Source organism: Pyrgilauda ruficollis, unplaced genomic scaffold (assembly GCF_017590135.1).
Source record: "Pyrgilauda ruficollis isolate IOZ18807 unplaced genomic scaffold, ASM1759013v1 scaffold136, whole genome shotgun sequence".
Taxonomy (NCBI): Eukaryota; Metazoa; Chordata; class Aves; order Passeriformes; family Passeridae; genus Pyrgilauda; species Pyrgilauda ruficollis.
Window position 1 is genome coordinate 486,287 of NW_024512099.1, and position 22,077 is coordinate 508,363.

Consider the following 22,077-nt stretch of genomic DNA (forward strand, 5'->3'; position numbering starts at 1 on the left):
TCTGCAGCTGAATCTCAGTGTTGGGGAAGCTCTGAGTGATCTCTGTGCAAAAGGACAAGTGAGCCCTGGTGTTCCAAACCAGGAGAGAGGAGCAGGATGCTCGTGCTCCAGGGAGTGGGTTTGCCATGTGTGGAACTGGCCAGCAGGGATGGGGAGCGTGGGGTGAATACCTGTCCTGTGGGCTGGAAATGAATCAGCTTCAGTGTCACCAGGGTCATCAAAAGGCTTTCAGAACTGGCTCCTCTGTTGTGCTTGGCTTAGGGAAAAGAACTGCTGCTGGGCATGTTGCAGGCTGTTCTTTCCTACCTGGCCCGAGGGGACATCAAGCTGCTGGTCCAGCAGCAGAGGCTGCCCCTCCCTCGTGCTGGCAGGAATGGTTTGTGGCACTGGAGAGCTGCTCTGGGTGAAAAGTGCCCTTCTCCCACCGGGCTTGAGGGCTTTCCTCAGTCCCATGAGTTGTGCCAAAATAGGGAAACGGGGAGGGGAATAGAGAGGGAAATAGGGAGTGGAATAGGGGGTGAATAGGGAGGGAAATAGGAAGGGAATAGGAGGAAGGTTTCTCCTGGCAGCAGGGCAGTGTGCTGGGCTGAAGTGTTGGGGATGCTGCAGCATCACTGACTGCTGCTCCCACCAAACAGGGCAGCAGAGCCCTCAGCTCTGTGCTCACACAGCCCAAACCCTCCTGATTCCATCCCAGAGCAGTTGATGGAGCTGCTCTTGTGGCAGTGCAGGGAGTTTGTGGCTTGGGGACTGCTGCAGGAGCAGGCACAGCTTGGAGCAGAGCTCTCAGAGTGCACACTGGGCTGCTGTGACCTCTCCAGTGGCTGCTGAAGCACAGAGGTTCCTGGCAGCTCCCTGCTGCTGGGGGGACCCTTGAGGACAGAGGAGAGTGAACTGAGGCCACTGGCAGAGCTGGCACTGGAGTGTCACTGGTCACAGCTCCTGCAGCTCAGGGGTGAGGGATCCCCAGTGCTGCTGGGGACTGCTGGCTCCTCAGAAGTGTGGTAAGGTGGGAATAATGCTCAGTGCCATGAAAACAGAACAGCCTTGGAATGGCAGTTCAGGATCTAGTGCTCTCTGGGGTAGTAAGTGGCATTTCTCTCTCCTACATGTATGTACTTTACACATTCAACAGAAGCACCCATGTATTCTGGTTTTTTCTGGTGATCTTGCAGTGCTTTAAGGAAGTCTGTGTCCCCATTGATGTCCAGCTGATAATTTCCATGTATCCATGCTCCCCTGGATTGGTTTTTAAGCAGGGACAGCTGTGCTGGCAGGGGCTGGTGGCAGCTCCTCCCTGGCAGTGGCTCTGCTGAGACCCAGCTCACCTGGAGAGGGAGCAGCACCTCTGGCAGTGCCACGTGTGCCCAGCTCACAGAATGCAGAGAGAACTTTCTTTCCCCAGTGCTGATGCTGTTCCTGCTGGCACAGTGCCCACACAGGAGAAGGAATTTTCTCAATTTCCTTTACAGAGGCCAAGCTATTTCAGTCATTTGAGATCACACACAGGTTAAGTTTGGTTATTGCAAATGTAGAATTGGCAACCAACAGAAAGGAAAGTGCATCTGTTTTAAACACAAAATGCTGCTCATGAGGTTCCATGTTTTAAATTTGTTCCAGATGCTCTTGTTCCAACTGGTCTCTTTGTTGCTCCCCTTCTCAGTGATGTCCCTGCTGTTCAACCAGTTGAAATCTCACCTAATTCTCTGTATTGCCTGGCCTGTGCTGAGAGCCAGGCATGCACTGCAGGGATTGTAATTAGCTGTCTGCACAGAGTCTTTGTGTAATTGGGGAGGGAGGAGGAGAAATTCCACCAAGGTAAGACAAAATATGCCTCAACATTCAGAGAGCTCTTCCCTCACCAACCCAGACCAATCCATGCCTGCAGACACACACAGACTCATTCATGCAGATGTCTGTTGTTCCCACCATGTGTAGAATTCTTCACCTCAGTTTACTGTTCAGTTTTTTTAAACAGGTCACTGTTTATCAGTATGTGCCAGGATTTTGTTAAAAATTTTTTAAAAAGTCATTAAAAACCACTAACTCTTGTCTGGAAAACTCTACAGAACAAGGCATGTTACCTTAACAAAACATCTTGGCACTCCTATAAACATCTTATTTTAAATGTTCTGCCCTTCAACAGATGACAGTACCCAGCTTTCTTCAGTAGTTTTTATCCACAGCTCTGAATTGTGGTAGCAGAAAATGAATGTTACTATTTTTGCTTTCAGCTTTCCATACACAATGCAGTGAGGTTTCCAAAATACACAGCCTAGGAGTTATTGTGCTCACTAGACAAATATGAAATAGTTTCTTTTGCACCTATGGCACTTCAGCCTTGAGTGTGGCAAGTAAAAGATTAAATAATTTGAACTGAAATAAAAGCATTAGTCCCTCTTTCCTTCTCTTTCATAGATCCTTGGAATAACTAACAGTACTTGTGTTTGTACGAGTGTCTGGGAAAGAGCTGTGAGAGTCACGTTTCCCAGACTGTGTGGAAAAAGAAAAGAATTTGCTAAATATATTTAAAGATGGCTTCATGGGCTGTACACGTAACAGAACTGAGAGCCCCGTGTTTAATTACGTTGTCTGGAATCACTGAAGGAATTTGGGCTGTGAAATGGTGGAGTAGTTAAGAACAACATTCATCCCCTTTTATGTAAAGTTTGGTTGGAGACCTCAGGGAGTGGCCATGGTGGTACACAGGCTAAGTAAATGTTATTTGGCTGTAGGATAATGTAATTCCTGACAAAGTATCTCTGATCATTCCACACTGCTTAAACACAACTGGTGAGCCAGTTATCCTGCATGGACTGAACCTGTTTGGCTAAAAGGAGTTCACTCCTCAGCACACAGATAAGAGCAATAGAAATAATTAATAATCATTTCTTCCCTCTCTTGTTAAAAAACAAAAGGCCCAGGGATGTGATGGCCAAACCTTCCTGAGCTGCTGGGGGGAAGCACAAACCACCCTGCAGTGTGTCTTGCCTTGCCTTGGAATGTGACTTTGGCATCCTGACAGTCATGAAATGTCTTTGAAATTCTGCTGAAAACTACTGATCTTTTTTTCTTTTCCATTTTCAGCCATCCCTTCCCAGTGAAGTTGTTCACCCTCTGCAAAGAAGAGATCAAAAGGTCCAAAGACATCCGGAAGCTTCGCTCCAGCATAGGAGTGTGAGTTAATGAAATCACTTTCCTCCCAGAAAGTGAAGAGAATTTAACTTGCCAGATGTAACAGTGAGGTCTGGTTCTTGTGGAATTTAAATGGAAAGGTGATTGAAAGTTGTGGGAGTCTCATAGTTCTGAATGGTTGAAGTGAAACATGTGACCTGATAAAGTTGAACAAGTTTTAAAATTTTTACAGTCCTAAAGGTGCTTAAAGGGAATAATTTGCTTTTTCTTTGTAGAGAAAGAAAAAAAAGGGAATAATTTGCTTTTTCTTTTTCCCCTCCCTGCCTTTTTCCCAATGTCCATCTTCACCCTAGTTCTCAAAACTTACTTGTGCAGTTATAACACAAGATCTGTTTTTTCTGATATTTTCTAGATTTTGTGGCCTGATTCAGTTTCAAGGAGACATGAGAGAGAAAGTTTTCTTCCAGTTGTTTCTCCTCCTTTGCCATCCCTTCCCTATAGTAAGTACTGAAGACTTTGCACATTATCAGCTCTATTCTTTACAAATGAAAAATAATTCCAAGTGTGTTAAAGCAGCATTCTTTTTAACAGGTATTAATGTCTAGAACAGGGTTTATTTCTCAAGGATCTGCTCTCTGCAGTGCTGCCCCCTGACACAGGCTGCCTTGAACCTGTGTGTCTGGTGACTTTAGGTGCCTTCTCTTTGTACACTGAGATGTAGGCGGCGTGCTGAACTCTTGATCAGAGAAGAATAAACAACCTGAAGACCAAAACACCCAAAAGTTCCATTCATCTCTCAATCCTAGCACAAAATTTTTTAGGGGTCTCCCCCTCAGGGGGATCCTCAGGGTGGGTTTCCACTGTGGGGCACTGCCCAGGCCCCCAGGGAATGGACAAGGACCCGAGGCTGCTTTGGACACCGAGGATGCACAGGGTGACTTCTGGGGATGGTCCTGTGCAGGGCCAGGAGCTGGCCTGGGCATCCCAGGAGCTGGCCTGGCTGATCCCAGGAGCTGGCCTGGCTGATCCCAGGAGCTGGCCTGGCTGGTCCCAGGAGCTGGCCTGGCTGGTCCCAGGAGCTGGCCTGGCTGGTCCCTGCGGGTCCCTGCCCTCAGCAGCCCCTGTGGCTCTGGCCTTTGCTGACTCTCCTCCCTGCAGATCCGGAAGACCACGGCCAGCCAGGTGTACGAGATGCTGCTCACCTACAGCGACGTGGTGGACCCTGCCATCCTGGAGCAGGCCATGGCCATCCTCAGTGACACCAACTGGTGCGTGCTGTGCTGCCCAGGACAGCCCCTGTGCCCTGGAGTCACCAAAATCCAGTGCCTGTGAAAGCTGGGGGGAGGAGGCTGTAAGGAGTGACAGGTTCAGCTCTTTATTGGTTCAGCTCTTTATTGCTTCCACCACAGCAGTGCTGCAAGGAATTCCTCTGGTCTAAAGAGCTCTCCAGGACGCTGGCCACTGGAAGGGGATGTATAAAATCACCATCAGATAAAGTAAAATAGCCATATTTTTCTAACAACATAAAAAGGGAGGAAATCTTGGAAGTTTTCCATGAAGCAGAGACTGGGCTGTGCAAACAGTCAAACTTCAACTGCACAGACAGTTTCTTGGCATTTATGAGCACTGGCAGGATTTGGGGAAAGGAAGGATCTCTGCAAGCTGGAAAACAACAGAATTAGCAGAACAGCTCAAATCTCCCATGAAATGTAATTACTCAACATGCTACAAGCCTTGTATTCAGGCAAAGATTTGGAATTGGAGCAGTTTAGATGTTTCCCAGGATAGGATGGCATGAATTAAACAAACACTTCATAGAATACAATTTATTTTTTTTTACTTACCTCCTTCCAGGGGCAGTTCTTTATAAGCATGATCCAGTGACTTTTAGAGCAAAGGAATAATTTCATGAGCACCTTTGCAGTGACAGGAGCAGGGAATCAGCATTTTGGCACTGGATTTTCCCCCTTCTATTCAAATTCTATTTCAAATTCTAGCATTGGGCATTATTACCTGGGCAGGTTTGAGAAAATTCAGAATTTTAAGATAATAATTACTTTATTAGTTTTGCTGCCTTGTTAAACATTTTTCCTTGTCACAGACCTGGGCCATGGGGCTGCTGCCCCAAATAGGAGTCACAGAGAACAGACAAATATAGAAAAATAGATAATTTATTTAGTCATTATAGTAAATGGCTTTTTGTCTTTATTGACATTTCATGGAAATAAATTTATCCCAGACAAGCTCAAAGAACAAATACACCTTAAGGGTGGCTGACAGAGTTGCAGATTTCCTGTTACACTGTTTGACTTCTGTGTAGTGTCCAGTTTATTTCTGTGCTTGAGCTTAAAGAACTTTATATTTGTGAAAAGAAAGCTGAGTTTATCATCAGAAGGGGTGGCTGCTGCTCTTCTTCTGAATTTTCCAGTGCACAACTGGAACAAGAGTGAGGTTTGAAGGCGTGGTGGCCAGCAGCTCTGCCTGTTACAATTCCCTGTGACTGCAGGTGGAAGTTCAGGATTGGGTTGGGTGTGACTCAGAGCTCCATCAGCAAACCTGCATTTTAGAGCAGGCTTGCTCAGGAACTGCATGAGGAATTTGTGAGCTGACACTGCAGGATGAGCTGAGTGCTGTCACCCAGGGATGGGTCCAGGGCCAGCACTCCCAGTGGTACAGGACCAGCAGTGGCAGTTCAGCTGTGCTCGTGAACAACTGCGTTCCTAAATCAAAGCAAAACACTTCCCCAGGAAAACACTCCAGAAAAATGAATGTTCTGTTTTCACCCTGTCATTTTTAGGGTGTGCCTGGCTTATTCTGGCTTGGAGCAAGCCCTGAGTGCCCTGCTGCTCTGTGGCCACTGCTCTGAGATGAAAGACAAAGAGCTCATTTACTCAAAATGTAATTGTTTTATCTTGGTAGATTTGAGCTATTTACAGAAAAAGAGATTAGAAGTTGTTGCTGAGTGTCACAGTGAGCTGCTTGTTTTCCTCAAGCTCTCCCAGTGCTAAAATAATCAGTCTAAATTCTGAATTACCCTAAGTATTAGCAGCAGGAAGCCAAATGAGAATTTGAAGGAGTATGGTAATTATATTTTCCTTGTTGGGACTCCAGAGACTTTATCATACAATTGTGTCATGCAGAGTTTAAACAAATTACTCTATAAATAATACACTTTGTTTAGCCACAGGAAAGTTTCCAGTGGTAAATAAGACAAATTGTCCAAGGTGTGAAAAAAAAAAGGTTGCAGTTATTTCTAACTCACCCTTTTTTGCCTTCTCTTTATAGAGGGGATGGGAGATTCTTCTCCAAATCCAATCACTTTGGAGAATAAATTAAATTAACTTCTAATCAAAAGAGTTGTACAAATAAGTGGAGTTTTTTAACATAAAACCCTATGAAAGAATAGTCTTGGACATTTTATTGGCCACTGGTTACCTGTGGCAGATCTGGTGTGTATTTGTGATTTATCTGACTTAGGGTGCTACAAAAATGGTCCAACAGCCTTCAAATGTGACACAACAAAAACACTCCTGCCATTTGAAATGTGCATGAAAGGACACAGCCATTGTGGGCAGGGCTGACAGGGATCACTGAGGGAGTTTTGTGGATGGTTTATGGATTTTTCTGAATTAACTGGAAATAACCTTTGCTCTCCCAGGGAAGCAGAGCTGCCCGTGGTGAGGGAGAGACGAAACTGCCTCTGCGACCTCCTGAAAGTGCCCAGGCCCCAGCTGGTGCCCAAGGTGAGGTGGGAATGTGCTCCAGGGGGTGCTTTTTCCATGGAGGTGTCCCTGGGGATGTTCCCAGCCAGCTGCAGAAGACGTGGGATGGCTGGAGCTGCTGCCTGAGGCCCTTCCAGCCCCGCTCCAGAGAGCATTCCAGGCTGGCAGCGCCACATTCCAGACACAGATGTGCAGCCACTGCTCCTCTGCCCTTCCTGGGGAAGGGGAAAAGACAGGAACTTCTCAATTTCAGCAGCAAGATGATGACATGAGGTGGTGCAGAGCACAGCATTGCAGCACTGCCTCTGTGGATGAACAGCATACAAAACCATCAAGTGTGTGTATATATATAAAATGTATATTTTTAGTAGTTTGGACATGCCCACCCAGCTCAGTATTTCAGAAGTACAGAACTTTCTGCTTTGGTAGGGGTTCTAGAAGAGGTTTTTTAGTGTTTTAAAGAATCTGTGTTACTGTGTATATATAAATATTTATCTTTCTTTAAAGACTCATACTTAAGACACTGTGAATACCCTTCAAAGACCTCCTGCTGCCTCTTAGCAGTGTCTTCACTCATCTTCCAGTTTTCACCATCTGCTTCTAGTACAATTTTAAGAAACCTCAGCTAGCATTTTTATACTTCTGGAAAACAGGAGTCTGAACCTCCTGCCCAGCAAGGAATTGATTTTAGAACAAAAACTGACCTGAGTGTTGCTTTTAAAAGTTTTCTAATCAAGTAATAGATAGATTATACTCAAAATAAGAGATCTTACCAGATAAACTCTCTGATCTCAAAAAAACTCCTTCTTTTAATCTTTAATTATTGAAGGCTGAGAGAAGACTGATACTTTAGGAGAGAACTGTCTCTAGGATAAACAAAACAATAAGAAATATCCAAATACACATCCAGGTATCTGCAGTGGAGCTGGTACAGGTGGGATCTGGATGTTTTGTGCTCAGTTTGGAGCTTTTCCTCTTGCTCCCCTGCACATAAGCAAACAGTCAGTGTAACTTGCAGCTCAGGGTGCCCCTGAGGAGTTGGGGCTGTCCCAGCTGTCCCCGTGTCCCCAGTGCTGCTCCCAGCAGTGGGAGAAGCCAGAGAGGAGGCCAGGCATGGCAGGATAAAAAGGAGAATGAAGCTGGCTTCAGCTGAAATCAATACTTTCTGCTTCTTTAAGTTTTGTACAAATAAAACTTGCTGGAGGGTAGTTCAAACCATGGGGTTAAAAGGACTAAATATTTGTATTTTCTTTCTTTTGGTTTAGCTAATTGCAGGGCTGGGAAGTGCCAGGACAGCAGTGCCACAGGACAGTGCTGCCTGCTCCATGTGAGCTGTCCTTTTCCTCTCTCCCTGGCAGAGTTCAGCATGAGGAGGAGCAGCCCTGGAGCTCCTGAGCTGCCAGCATGGGAAGAGCTGAGCTGGGGCATCCTGAGACACATCCTGCTGGATCTCAGCAGAGCTGAGCACTGCACTGCTGGCCAGGAGGGGCAGAGCCTGTCTGAAAGCACACATGTGCCACAGGAGGACAAGCAAAATTCCTTCTTTTCAGTTTTCAATGTTGCTGTCTGGCAGGTTCTTGTCATGCTCTGTCACACTGACCTGTCTGGTTTGGTGTCAGGGGTCTGTACTTCCCTGACTGAGCAGAGCCTGTGCTTGTACACACACCAACAATTAAACTGCCCTGCTGCACTGGTCTCTTGAAGATTTATTTTTCAGAGGGGGAGAATGGCAACACTCAGTGACACTGAAATCATCCCCAAGCATCAAGTGTCCCTGTGTTAAAGTCTGTCATTCCTATGTCATAATTAAACAAAAAAACCCAGGTTTCACTTCAGCTGATGTCAAAGCCTCTCTTTACAGCTCTTTATAATTAATAATAACTATGCCAAGTAACTAATTCAGACAAATAGTTTTTGTGGTAAGCTCAGTTTTGAAGAAGGTGAGTCACTTCTTCAAGCAGCTCCAGCTCATTTCTTACCCCCTACAAAACGAAATCACTCTGAAATTCATCTTTAGTGAGATCAATGTGATGGGGAGGTCAAATGCACAGACCACATCATATTGTAATTACACTGTTATTTTATGGCTGTAATTAAATCCCACTATCCCAGTAGTTGAACAGTGGGTGTGTGTATAGACATCTCTACAAATGTGAAAGGAAGGAACAATTCAGGCAGGGAAGTTATTTCTCTGTGAAGCAAATGCTGCAAACTGCAGGTGTTCACTTCCAGCCTGGCTGGCTCAGACTCTCTTTGGTCTTGTAGAAAGTAACTGTAAATGAGATTATTCAATACTTCTTGAGGATTCCTGCAAGCTGGACTGGCAGCTGGAATTAGTGGAGCTCACTGACTGTTGATCACAATTTACCAGTCAAACTGAGTGATTGGAACAGTAAAACTAGTAATGCACACAGTAAAAAAAACCCAGTAATAACTAGTAATGTGCACAGCAGAGAGTAATGCACACAGCATTGCCCTGCTGTAACTGTGACCTCCCCTACAAAGGGGTTACTCAGCCCACAGATTAAATTAACAAAGCACAAATGACTAAAAAGTTCTAAACCCCTGAAGAATTTGGTTTTCCTGCACGCAGCCCCACAGGGAGCAGCACTGCCTCACCTTGGTTTAGTTAAAGTGATAATAATCCATCCCTTCCTTCAGGTTCAGCATGGCCAGGTTTGTTTCAAAGGCTCCACCTGTCAAGTCCTGTGAGGGAAGAAGAAGAAAATGAGCTCAAACTCATTTCAGGCTGTAGCAGGTTTGGGCTACTGATTCTTTGACAGAAGAAAGTCCCATTTGCAGAACTAAACAAATAAACCAAGGCTCAGGGAAGTTTCTATTCAAAAATTCAGGGTATTTTGAAAATGTAGTGTTCAGATCAGTGTGGTGCATATCAGACAACTCCTCACTCTGCAGTGCTGCTCTGGTGTTTGCCAGCTCAGACATTGGCAGAAAATGGACCAAGGCAGTGAGCTGGACAAAACAAATGGTTTGGGTGGATTCTGAGCACTGAGGAGGTTGTCTGATAAAACAAGCCCTTCATCAAGCACAAGAAGTACTCTGCAGAGTTAAAGGTGTTTCCTTTTGAGCCTCAGTCAAGTTATCAGGACAGGAACTGGCTACATTTGGTCCTTGAGCAACCTCAGTGATGTCATTAAGAAAACAGGGCAACTTCAGCATTCCTGAGCACTTCCTGGAGTCCTGAATTACTGATCTTAAGGAATGTCACCAGAAAAACACCAAAAATTAATGTTTGTCTGGTTGGCCCAGAACAGCAAGAGTGAGGTTTTAACTGTCAATGTTTAGGATGGGAAGTTACAGAAATGGAGTCCCACTGAAATTGGAATTGAAGGAGTTGGAAAAAAATAACCTGCTTTACAGAGGGGTTAAAAAATAAATAGGAGACCAGATGCTAAATTAAGTGGGAGAGTTAAAGACAAATCTTTAATTCCCAGAGCACAGGAAAAGCCAGGCAGGGCTGTACAATAAGAGATTTAACTACAAATTTTCTGAAAACTTTATACAATCAAGCTAGTTTAATTACTGTGACAGAAAAATAAAAATCCCTTTCATTTGCAGCCGTTGGAATCCAAGCCAAGGCAGGGCACAAAGCAGCATTTCTAAGCACTTTGCTTTTACCTCCAAGCAAGAGCAAACATGGGGCACAAACCCTGGGGTGAAGTGGCCCTGAGCAGCTAAAGCCACACTTTCATTCTCTTCAGCAAAACCTCAAACACAGAGAGCAGAATTCCAGCCCCAGCTGTCTGTGAAGCTGTTATAAAATACAAACTGAGCAAAGATCAGAGGATGCCTGCTTCTTCCAGAAGGATTTGCTGTGGTACCAAAGCCATGCCAGTGCTCACAAGGGAGGAACTGCCTGAAAAAATAAATGAGCCAATGCTGCTCCAAGCACATGGCCAAGAGAGTCATTCTTGTAAACAGCCCACTCAATAAACACATCTAATCTCCAGAATCACCCTCTTAGAGCTGCAAAGGAACATGCAGGTTTTGTCTGTATCAAAAGGAAAAATAATCCCCTACCATGAACAGCAAAATAAAAGCCAATAAAGCCCCTTAAAGCACACTTCCTTCTTCAGAAAATGGTGATGAGCTTAGGTTGGTAGAGAATAAGCAAGCAGAAAATGTTCAGTGGCCATGAGGGGAAAAACAGACTGAAATCCCAACTGAAGTCAGAGACCAGAGTTTGCAGACAAGATGTTGTATAACAGTCTCATTGTAAGGGCTCCACAGATTAAATGTGCTTTAGAACAGGTTGCACAGATGTTTTGTCTGGGGACTTCCACCCACTGTTATATGCAGTATGAAAAATTAAATTAGTTGTAATAGTACTTGCTGATCCAAGAGTTTATCAAGCAGGAGTGCAGGATAATGCCCCAAGGCACTCTGAGTCTGGCTTTACAACCCCGAGTTGGGAGCCCAGAGTTGATCATGAGGTTGGGAGTGCCAAGTTAAAAACAGGCTGTACCAGAGGAGAGGAGATGCAGCTGATCCATCCCTGAAGAGATCCAGCACAGCCTTAGTTTTGTGTGGAGTGCAGGTTTTGGTTGCTATCAGAGGGGTTTTTATTGTTTTTTAACACTCCAGTGTATTTGCTATTTTAAAGCTTCTGTGTTATAACAGCAGAAAAACTGCTGGTTATCATCTAATTATATTATCAGGGCAATTAAACCACTTCAAATAACTTACCACAGTCAGATACAGAAGATGATTCAGAACTGGCAGAGCCAAACCAAATGGTTCTGGCAGTTTAAAAACAAAGCCTTTGCCATACATGGGGCTGCAAAATACCTGGCCCAGAGGAGGCTGAGTGCCTGTGCTCATTGGGGTGTATTTGGTACTGGGCAAGGAAGTACAACAGATCCAGCCCCTGGGTAATTCTTAATTTTACCCAATACTGGCTGATTTAAATCCCAAAACACCCTGCACAATCAGTTTGATTAAAAAAAAAAAACCAAAAGCCATTCAACTGTAGAGCAAAAGCTGCTGGGAAAAGCCACTTACAGTGAACAGAAACTCATTTTCCTGAGGAGCAAGTGCTGCTCCTGCAGGTGAAGCCAAAGCTGGGACTCACCAGCTTCACACAGACCACGAAGGGCGGAGCCGCGTCCCTGAAGTGACACACAGGAATTTTGGGTTTTGGTCTCTCCTGCAGGAGGAAGGGGTACAGAAGCACTCAGGTTACTTGCTAGCTTGGTTTTAGGAGCTGCTGAACTCTAAAAGGGGGAAAAAATGTGTTGAGCTGTGATGCTGAAGAGACCTTGCTCATTCTCTGCCTGTGTTTCCTGCCCGTCACATTGCAGTGCAGTTGAGTGAAGTTGCACCAAATCTGAATTTGGAGCTTTCTGCTCCTCAATTTGGAGCTTTCTGCTCCTGAGAGGAGCAGCTCTCACTGCTCCACTGCTTCCTCCTTGTCTCCAAGTTCTACTTCCAGCCCTTTCCCAAACAATTCCCTCTGATCTGATGGCAATGTGTGCAGCTTCAATGGCCTGTCCCATAACGAACTATGTTCCTCTCTTTTTTTGGTTAATTTTTTGCCATTTTAGTGAACTGCATCCATTCCTGTGCCCTCAGACAGCATCAGAACAGGCACAAGAGCAGAGACACAGGAGGATCTGTCCTTCCTGCTGGGAGCTGTTAAAGGGCTAAAGCTCAGCTGGGACTTCACCACAGATCCAAGCTGCAGGATCTTCTAAGGATTCACAACAGCTGCAGTACAATCTTCTTTACAGCTGATCTGAGAAAATGGGTTTGTTTTAGGAAGACCAATGCCCAGGATCTGTGTCAGGCATACTGGGCAGTGAGTCCTCAGTATTCCAGGCTGAAATGCTGCTCCCAGTTGCTTCCATGAGCTCAAAGCAGTCCGTGTTTTCCCAGTATGGAATTGTACAGCTCCTCCAGGCTGAGCACCAGCTGTACCTGAGGAGGAGCCCTCCTGTCCCTCCTTCCCTCAGTCCCACTCCCTTCAGATACAAGGATCTGGCAAGCTCAGGGTAATTTGATTCACAAGATAACTTGTTGGAAATCTTTTAATTTTGAGGGTTCTTTCCCATTATCCACCATAAACCAAATTCTACTCCCATTTGGAAGACACACCTGCCAGTGAAGACTGTTTTACCCCATCATCAGGATCCTTTCAGAATAAGTATTTTTGTCTTTCTAAACTGACTTCACTGAGTGTGAAGCTGACAGTCCTGGCTCCAGTTTGCATTCCAGTGTCCATTCCCAGCCCTCCAATCTTCTGTCACAGCCTCTCTGCCAAAATGAGCTGCTACACAACATACAGGATCAGTGACAAATTCCTTCATCACATTCCTCAGGACACTTCTAGATCACAATAAAGAACACAAGAGTGCTTATAACTCACCTCAGATTCCTCATAGGTGTAGAATCCTTTTGTTATTTTCTTTTCATCAACATCACAAAATGCAGTTACCTGGAAAACAGAAGCAGAATGTTTCAGTAGCACCATTTCACCTGTAATGCATCTGTGAGCAGAGCTGCAGGCATGGGGATGGACACAGGAGGAGGCAGAGCACCCTGGGCCTCCTCTGGAGCTTAAACTCTGATTAAATCCTTTCTGAGTGCATCTCAAGGAGTGGAGAAAATTCTGCAGGTGTCTGTGAGCACATTCTGATCTCAGTCACTGACTGCATGAGAACACCACCAACCCCATCCTCAGGGAGTAAACTCAACCCAGAGACCAGTTTCCTCATTTTGGCACTTCCACTAAAACCCAGCTGAGATGCAATAAAAGCCTCTCTCTTCCTGTTCACCCCAAGCATGGGATGTTCCCCCAGGCACCTTGGGCCCACTGCTCTGGGTGCTCTGCAATCCCAGCCTCAATTCCAGGGCACAGCACTCCAAACCTGGGAATTCCTGTGCTTATGGACTTGAATTTCAACTGAAAAGTTCAGCAGATCTGATGTTTAAACACAAATAATTACTGCTTCACTTTGCTTACTCTTACTGGACTTAGGAAAGCATTATTTGCAGCCCATTAGGTGCCAGATATTTCAGATGGGTTTTTATTTGCATTCCTCATAAATATGCAGGCAGAATAAATGCCTGCCATCTAAAATACCCAGTGGCCTTATTTTTGAGAGCCACTAGGTTGCCAGGAACATTTTGGAAGACTTTTTAAAATAAACATGGCTATGTTTTCCTCTGACTTCCGTTGGATTTATTCATATTATCTCCATGGAGCTCTTATGCTGAAGCAGAACAGTTGAGATAGTTAAGGTCATACGGAAATCAATTATTCTGGTGAAAGCTGGATAGCAGCTTTCATATCTTTTTAATTGCTGCATTAAAAATTGATTAACAACACTTACTGCTGAGAAAATCTGAAAAGCCAAACAGCTGTTTATTAATTTATTAAGTTAGAGAAGGCTGAAAAGGCTGGCTGGCTTTCCCTGTCTGAAATCTCTCTCACACATTTTCTTCCTGTGATTAAGATGGTTTTCTTTTACCTAAAGTGACCTCATTCTGTTTGTGTAGAGGGTTTTTCTAATACCATAATATCACTTCCTTCATTAAACATCAATGGCAAGAGAATGCAAACAAAAGTATCAAGGGACTGCAAATAAGGCTGCAAAGCACCAGTGTCCAAAGCAATGAGGGAAACGAGGGAAAAAGTGCAGGGGTGGGCAGGGACAGACCTTGAACCCCTTAGAGGGACACAGGGAGACCTGGAGAAGACAAAACAGGCACCCAAGGAAGAACAGAACGTTAAAGAAATATGGAATTTCCACTCTGGGGCTGTGTGAGTGAGGAATCACATCAGGGGCACACCCAGAGTCTGAACTCTGTGTCAGCATTGGAATGGAAACAGGGGGGAAGGAGGGAATTCAGGAAGGTGCTGGAGGCTGTGCGAGGTGTTTGTGGCTGGTGCAGCTGGGTTGGATTGACACTCACAAGCAGCTCCCTCACAGATTAATCCACTTCATATCCCTGGCCCTATTTCCATGGCCACTGCAATGCTTTGGGGTAGCTGGAAGGTCAGATGGTGTGGATGTGTACATACACACAGATATATAAATATGTGTCACATGAAGGGAATCAGAAGAAGTCGCTGTGGGAAGAGAAGTTCTCTGGCTGTATTCTCTTCATTCTGTGCTAACCACCTTTAAAATTCTCCAATATTCAGCAAATCTCAGTTCTATCACTTGTGTTTTACTGTCCTGCAATCTGTGATCATAATAAATAATATTTAGCAAGATAAGTCTTCAGTGTCAACCCAACAGAGTTCTAGGAACAAAGTCCAATATGTTGACTTGCTGTCCAAGAAATAAAGCTATTTTTGGAGCTGCTTATGCTCTTATAGATAATAAAAACCAAAATAAACCACCAAAACTTATGACACAAGCTAAAGAGAAATTCCATTTACACTTCTGTGTCAGTAACTGAGAATCCAGCTGCAAGATCTGTGCTGGAAAGTCTCACTGCTCATCCTCAGTGTGTTATTACCCAATTAACAGAAACCTGAGTGGTGCCTGGACTTCTCAGCACGAATTTCCTCCTTATATCCAATCTCAATCTCCGTCAGTTTAAAACCATTTCTCCTTGTCCTGTCACGACATCCCCTTGTAAACAGTCTCTCTCCAAAGGCACTTCTTGTATCACTAAATTGCCATTAATTCCAACTCTCCCTCTCACTCCATCACTCCAGTTTCTGGGTGTAGAAAACTCTGCCCTTTTCCACAGTGACTCCCCAGCCCCCAGAACACCCCCACAAAAACCCCTCAGTGAAAAAACGAGCACAGGTGAGTCTGTGACAGATTCCCCTTGGGAGATGGAACGAGCTCAAACCCTTTTTGTTATCACTGAGGTATTTCCCTGTACAATTCTCAATGGGCTCAGGCAGCTTAGACCTGGCATTTACAGCAGAGTAAAACAGGTCAGACTTGAATGGGTGATTTTTCTGCAGCCTGCACACCACGTGGGTGGCCAAAATGTAAGGCAACTATTTTTCTGACACACACTATTTATTTTCCAATTAAAGCAAAGCTGTGTTTGGAGTCTAAATACAGGACTTAGGCACAGTTGTTTATCCTATAAGGAGCAGTCAGGGCATCAGGCTTATAGGAGTTATTTACTTTATACACTATCAGGATAAACCCAGAGACACCTATTTATTTTCCTGCATTAATGGCCTTCTTTCTTGTAGCTTTTATGAAGAACATCTATCCACACATGAACTCCTGTCTCCCTGTGAGAAACCATGAATTATAAAGCCATAAAGGAGTCTCAATTTGCTGTTTTCCCCCCCTCTCCTTTTAGCAAAATTACTCTTTGGCAATACCTCTGACAGCATGATACCACTGAGTCCTCAGATCACACTTCAGTGTTACTAAAATATATGATTTGTTACATGTCTTTGTTTTAAACATGTATAAAAATCTGCACAATTACAAAAATTCCAAAGGAAAGAACACTGCTAATTCTCTCAGCTCAAAACTCTGGGTATCTGCTAGAGAAGCCAAGGAACTACAGTAAGTAATTTTTATAAATATGGACTGCAACTTCCATTAACAGTGGTGTTAGGGGAAAAGGAGAAATCGCCTTCTCCCTCCTAAGAGAAAGTTTACATAGCTCACAAGATAAGAGATTAACTCAGAAACAACCTCTGCTGGGGGAAGACACGTTTGAGGAAGATAAAAGCCCTTTTCTGGCTGGCTCTTCCTAATAAACACAGGGGCTCTGCAGGGCCAGGCTGGGGCTATCAGACCTCCCTGGGGAAAGGAGATGAATGGGAGCAGATCCTCCTGCAGTGCACAGCCACAGCAGCAGCAGTGACACAGGGTGCCTTGGGGTGCAGCTGGCACTGCCTGCCTGGTGGAGCTCTGCTGTGACTGCACAACAATTTAATTGTTTGGTTCCTGTGTGCCTGGTTGGCTGCTGCAGACTGTGTTTCTTCACACTTCCCATTCCACTCAGGTTTCGTAATGGAAAAACTGAAAGGTTTCATCAGCTTCATGATGTGCTTTTATGGTGAATGATCGTCACAGGATTTTATTCTCCCATCCTGGTTTCACCTGTGGTCTCTAGCAGCCATTTACAGAAAGCAACAACCTGAACTCAGCACATTCTCAGGTCTGGAAGGACATGAGAGGCAAGTTCCACATGGGAGAGTGAATAACTGAGGGGAACTTGACAGAAAACTGGAAAACCCTTCCAATAAATGGTCACCTGCATGCTGTGGCTTCTCCCTCCTCCTGCCATCAGCTGGTGTCCTCAGGGTCACCTCCAAAGGGACAACCTGCAGACCCTGCAAAATCCCACCGAGCAGATCTTCCCTGCTGCATTCCTTCCCCATCTCATGCAATCCCACATCTGTTTTAAACTTCTAGTGAACCCTGTTAATTCTTCTATTTATAATTCTTTCATTGAAGCTTGCAGAAAGCCTCGGGAGCATGTTAATATACATCTCTGCGAAAGCAAAATCAATTGTGGCCATTCATGTCAAAACAAAGTAACTGAAAGCATTACAATGCAAGTTCAAATGGATACAGCTGATGAAAAAACAGGAGACACACAGGGGCATGAACAGCTTCTGCCCTGACATGGAACCAGCAGGCACCAGTCACAATCTGAGTGATTTTCCATGCCAGGAGCTGCTTTGATTTCACCTCTTCAGCACTACAGCCAAGACAGAAGCTGTGGGTATCTTTAAATCCCAAGAATGCATTTCATTATTCCATTTAGACACCATTCCACTGGAAACAGCAGCAGCTTCCCCTTTTTGCACATATCCACAACAAAATCAGTGGAGAATTTTAACACCAGAATCCAACACGCAAAATCAGCTGCTAAACACTGGATATAAAACATTTCCCTTGTTATGTACAACAAACCTGCCTCCATAGGTGTGGGGCCTCACTGCCAGGGACTCATCCCTGCAGAGGAAATCTGAGTGATGCCAGGCACCTTTTGGGTGTGCACAGCTCTGTGCTGACAAAACAGAGCTTGCAGAAAGCACTTCCTCCCACATGGGAAGAACAGGGAGTTTTCCTGGCCAGGAATCACTCACTACAGTCCAGAATGAAGCCTTGATTTACCCCATGTCATTTTAGGGTGTTTTATACCTGGATTTAACTGAAACTTTCAAATTTCATCTCTCTCCTTATTCTGGAGGCTTTTAACTTGCTTTCACATTGCCACTTCACTGTTGAGGTGGGTGTGACATTCTCCCCTTTATTTAATGTGTGTGACATTCTCCCCTTTATTTCATGTTTGTGACATTCTCCCCTTTATTTCATGTGTGTAACATTCTCCCCTTTATTTCATGTTTGTGACATTCTCCCCTTTATTTCATGGGTGTGACATTCTCCCCTTTATTTCATGGGTGTAACATTCTCCCCTTTATTTCATGGGTGTAACATTCTCCCCTTTATTGACGTTTCTTTGCTTTCATGTCCCCACTCCAGGCTCTGACAGTGCCACTCACACACTTTCAGAATGGTTAAAATGCTGCAAAAGTTGAACATTTCTTGGCCGTGGGGATGAGCTGGAGAACCAGAGCTGCAGCACAAGGTTTGGTGATGCTGCCCTTGGAAAAAGGCAGAGGGAACCCAATGGATGATGTTAAATGGTCGATGAGCCAGGAAAAAAGGCCTTCAAAAGACCTTTTCTGTTTGCCACCAGCACACAGGGCTGTCACAGAGGAGTGGCACGGCCTGGCTGTGCACAAGCACTGTTTGCAGCCCACTGATGAGCTGATGCTGATTTGGTCCTTGCCCCTGCTTTTCCATGAGCCACTGGAACGCTATTTTCAGCCATCGGAAATGACACAAAATGTTAATGCTTAAGTTCTCCTTTTAGCTGAAGTCTGATGGGGAATAAAAGAGCAGACAAGACAGCTCAGAAACCCTCCAGGCACATGGAGCATCCCAAAAACATTTGGTTTCCATCTTCAGCTGCAAATTATAGACACAACGGATGTGTTTTAAACAAAAAAAGGTCTGTTTGACTTCATTCTTGCAGAAATGCTAATACTGAACCACTGTCAGCAGTGTGAATCAAGAAGGGGACAGCCAGGAAGCAGAATTTCCCTAAGAATACTGAGATCATGGTAATTAATTCATAAAAAAAAAAAAAACCAAAACTACTAGTGGAATAATTTTTTCGTGTGTTGCTGTTTAGCAAAAATACCGAGCCTTGGATTTCTGCCTGGCTCCTTTGGAGACAAAGCATCATTTTAATATTCAGCATACAGATGGCTGAGGGAAAAGGGAGAATTGCTGAGGTGTCCTCTTCTCTTTTAACATAACCACAGCTCACATTCACACTGTTTCCCAAACAAACTAAAGTAATAATTTGTTAGTGAGTATGAACATAGACAGACTGCTGCTTCCTGGAATTGCCTGAATTTTGTTTTCTAAGAAACAATGTTCTTTGGCACAGGGCAGAGCTGGGCTTTTCAACATCCCACAAAGATCCTGTCAGCAGAAGAAATGCAATTGCTTTGTTTACCAGGTTCTAAAAATACTAGAAGCATTCTTTTTTCTTGAAAAAGATGTTTTCTTACACACCCTAAGCCTGACAGATCAAATTATTTAATTCTCTTCCTGAGGATTCAGTAGAGTCCAGGTTTGTTTCAAAATTACAAAATAATACATGCTGCATGTGGTAGGATTTTTTGGGGGGGTTATTATTTACCCTAGGAGTTTGTGTCCCAAATTTTCTGCAGGTACTTGGTGCCAATTGAGAAAACAACCCTGCAGTGACTCCACAGTCCAGCCAAAGTCAGGCAGGACATCAGATGAAATCCTGCATCTCAATAAAAGTATGCAGACAAACAAAGCATAGGTGAAATCTCAGGAGCCTAAACTGATTTAAAGCATAAAACCAACTAAAATTAAGTTTAGACAGCTACATTCTGTCTAAATTTAATTTTAGTTGTCTTTATACTTTTATAGATTTATATCTATATAAATAAAATTGTTGTTATGATCATTATATATAATGAAATAATATATAGAATATAACTGTCATAATAAATCAATCAATAATAAACCATATTTAATGGACAGGTCTGTCCTCCCTGAGTGAAACAAGTGATTCATTTAATATCTTTTCTTCAGCTCACCCACTGCCACGTGATGGCAATGACTGAGGGATGGCACTGGAAAGGCACTGGAATATCAAGCAGGACATTCAGTTCAGTTTTTACTTTGTACATTTACTCCCATGCCTATTCAGTAGTTCTAACTGTGTGTATACAAATCTCTTCTATTTTTTTAATATGTGTGTGGTCTGAGGGCCACAACATTAATCAGGTTTTTATATGTATTTGTCATTTTGTCTTCCCATCCATATTCTTAAGAAAAGAAAAACACATGCAGCAATAAAACGAATGTTCTGTGGCTCTTTATAAGAAACAGCCATTTGACATTAGCCCTAAAGCCTTTATCTAACACAAAGTTATTGCACACAAGAAAATGCTATAAAAATAAGGTATTTAGACTCTTGGACAAATCTATCCTGAGAAATCTCTGCCACTGCCAAACACCAGCACTTTCAGCTGACTGAGTGGGAGAGTCACGTCCAGCAGTTTCTGCTCACCCCTTCAGCCCACACCAAACCCTTTTTTTTGGCAATTAAATACTTTTTGGCAACCAAAACCTTTCCAAAGGGAGTCACAGTGACCAGGGACGTGTCCAGTATCCACTTTGGAACTGGGCAAATGTTACACAGGTATGGATGCCCCTGGACAAGGCAGTTCAGCACCACACAACCCAAATAAAGAGCTGTTCTTCTCACCCTGCTACAGCTGTGTCCCACCTACTGGTGCATTTCTTGCTCTCCCTGCCCACCATAAGCTCTAAATAAAATATCATGGCATTTTAAAAGAAGAAATACATCACACAGAATATTGAGAAATGCCCCAATTTATGTTAATTATCAATTAGTACTGTAGGGACAAAATATCTTAAGAGAATTTTGCTGGGTTGGATTAGAAGCATCATGGGGTATATGAAGAAGAAGTGGGTTTGTACAAATGTCACTTTCCAGCTCACCTTTTTCTGATTAGCTGGTGACAAGCTTCTGTAGAGCTTCTTGCCTTGCTTGCCAGCATTCCAAATGGTGAATGATGTCCAGGAGCTCAGGACTCTGTCCTCAAGGAACCTGACTCGGTGATTCCAGATGGTTTCCCTGGAGAGTTGGAAAAAGGGCAGGTTTTGACCCCTAAAATGTTTAGCATTATTACAGAGCTATGTGCACATCTACACACTCACCTACAGGTAAACATGACCAAAGGGATTAATATAATTAAAAAAAAAAAAAAAAAAAAGTCACATCAGAACATCAGACTGCAAATTTCTGAGGGGAACGTAGAAAAGAAGTTCTGTGGAAGTTCTCAGACAAAAACCATTTGGATAGATAGGAAGCAGTAGCTAAACAATTTGTATTTTCAAGAACCCTCCCAGATCACAAGAATATGAAAAGCTGCAGCTGTGGTAATAAAACTCAACCCTACCCACACCTGTGCTCACCTGTGAACTGCCCCGAGCCCTGCAGTGACACGGGCAAAGCATCTCCCAAACCCCAGCTGGGCTCCTCCTGCTCCATCTGCCACGGGCTCCTTCTCCTTGCCTGATGGAAAGCTGGCATCTCACAGATTTAGAAGCCCAGCTTACCCCCAGCACCACAGCATAAATGCATTTCCAGCGTGGATTTGGCTCAAGGCTCCAGTGGGGTGTCAGAGCTCTGGATCAGTGACACCCCCAGCTACAATCACAGTCCCACACAAACCACCTGGCTACACCCCTCACACTGGCCAGCCTGCACACACACTCATTTCAGACCAAATAAGATAGATTTAACTGTAAAAGTGCCCAAGTATTCTTTGGTAATGACACAAATGTGGCTATGCCTTTATTTGAAGGCAACTTTCATAAGAACCTGCATTTCTAGGAACAAAAAGCAGTGGGATTTTCTTTTTCTTTTAAAAAGGAGTATGCCTCATAGAACTTTTAAAAACATGTTTTAGGAAAATAGCAAGCTGGCAGATGTCTGTGTGCAATTACACCTTGAAGTCTTCATCTCTGGGATAACTTCCACAAGATAATTAGCCAAGTGGTCGAGGTAAACACGGTGACACCAATACCAAATGACAAATCCCACGGCTCTGGAACCATCCCCAGCAAGGGACCATCCAACAGCCTTAGCTACTGAAGAGCTGCTGACGTCTTCAAAA

At 44.1% G+C, this 22,077-nt stretch overlaps 2 protein-coding genes across 8 annotated transcripts in view; one reads left to right on the forward strand and one right to left on the reverse strand.

The window, feature by feature from the left end:
- The window catches only part of TBCD (tubulin folding cofactor D), a 114,506-nt gene extending 105,959 nt beyond the window's left edge, over nt 1-8,547 (forward strand). Inside the window, exons 36-40 of one of the 4 annotated variants that reach the window (XM_041459439.1) lie at nt 3,088-3,177; nt 3,548-3,635; nt 4,294-4,403; nt 6,794-6,878; nt 8,123-8,547. In XM_041459439.1, coding sequence (XP_041315373.1) covers nt 3,088-3,177; nt 3,548-3,635; nt 4,294-4,403; nt 6,794-6,878; nt 8,123-8,188 — 439 coding nt within the window. In that variant the 3' untranslated portion in view covers nt 8,189-8,547. Of the gene's footprint in view, nt 1-3,087; nt 3,178-3,547; nt 3,636-4,293; nt 4,404-6,793; nt 7,003-8,122 lie in introns of those variants that run through there. The other 3 variants (XM_041459441.1, XM_041459438.1, XM_041459440.1) reach the window with 3 other exon arrangements.
- The window catches only part of B3GNTL1 (UDP-GlcNAc:betaGal beta-1,3-N-acetylglucosaminyltransferase like 1), a 74,607-nt gene continuing 59,495 nt past the window's right edge, over nt 6,966-22,077 (reverse strand). For 2 of the 4 annotated variants that reach the window (XM_041459444.1, XM_041459445.1), the window contains exons 4-8: nt 20,897-21,032; nt 13,243-13,311; nt 11,950-12,024; nt 9,477-9,563; nt 7,036-7,162 (exon numbers count right to left, since the gene is read on the reverse strand). In XM_041459444.1, the coding sequence (XP_041315378.1) occupies nt 9,483-9,563; nt 11,950-12,024; nt 13,243-13,311; nt 20,897-21,032 (361 nt within the window). In that variant the 3' untranslated portion in view covers nt 7,036-7,162; nt 9,477-9,482. Of the gene's footprint in view, nt 7,163-9,476; nt 9,564-11,879; nt 12,025-13,242; nt 13,312-20,896; nt 21,033-22,077 lie in introns of those variants that run through there. The other 2 variants (XM_041459446.1, XM_041459447.1) reach the window with 2 other exon arrangements.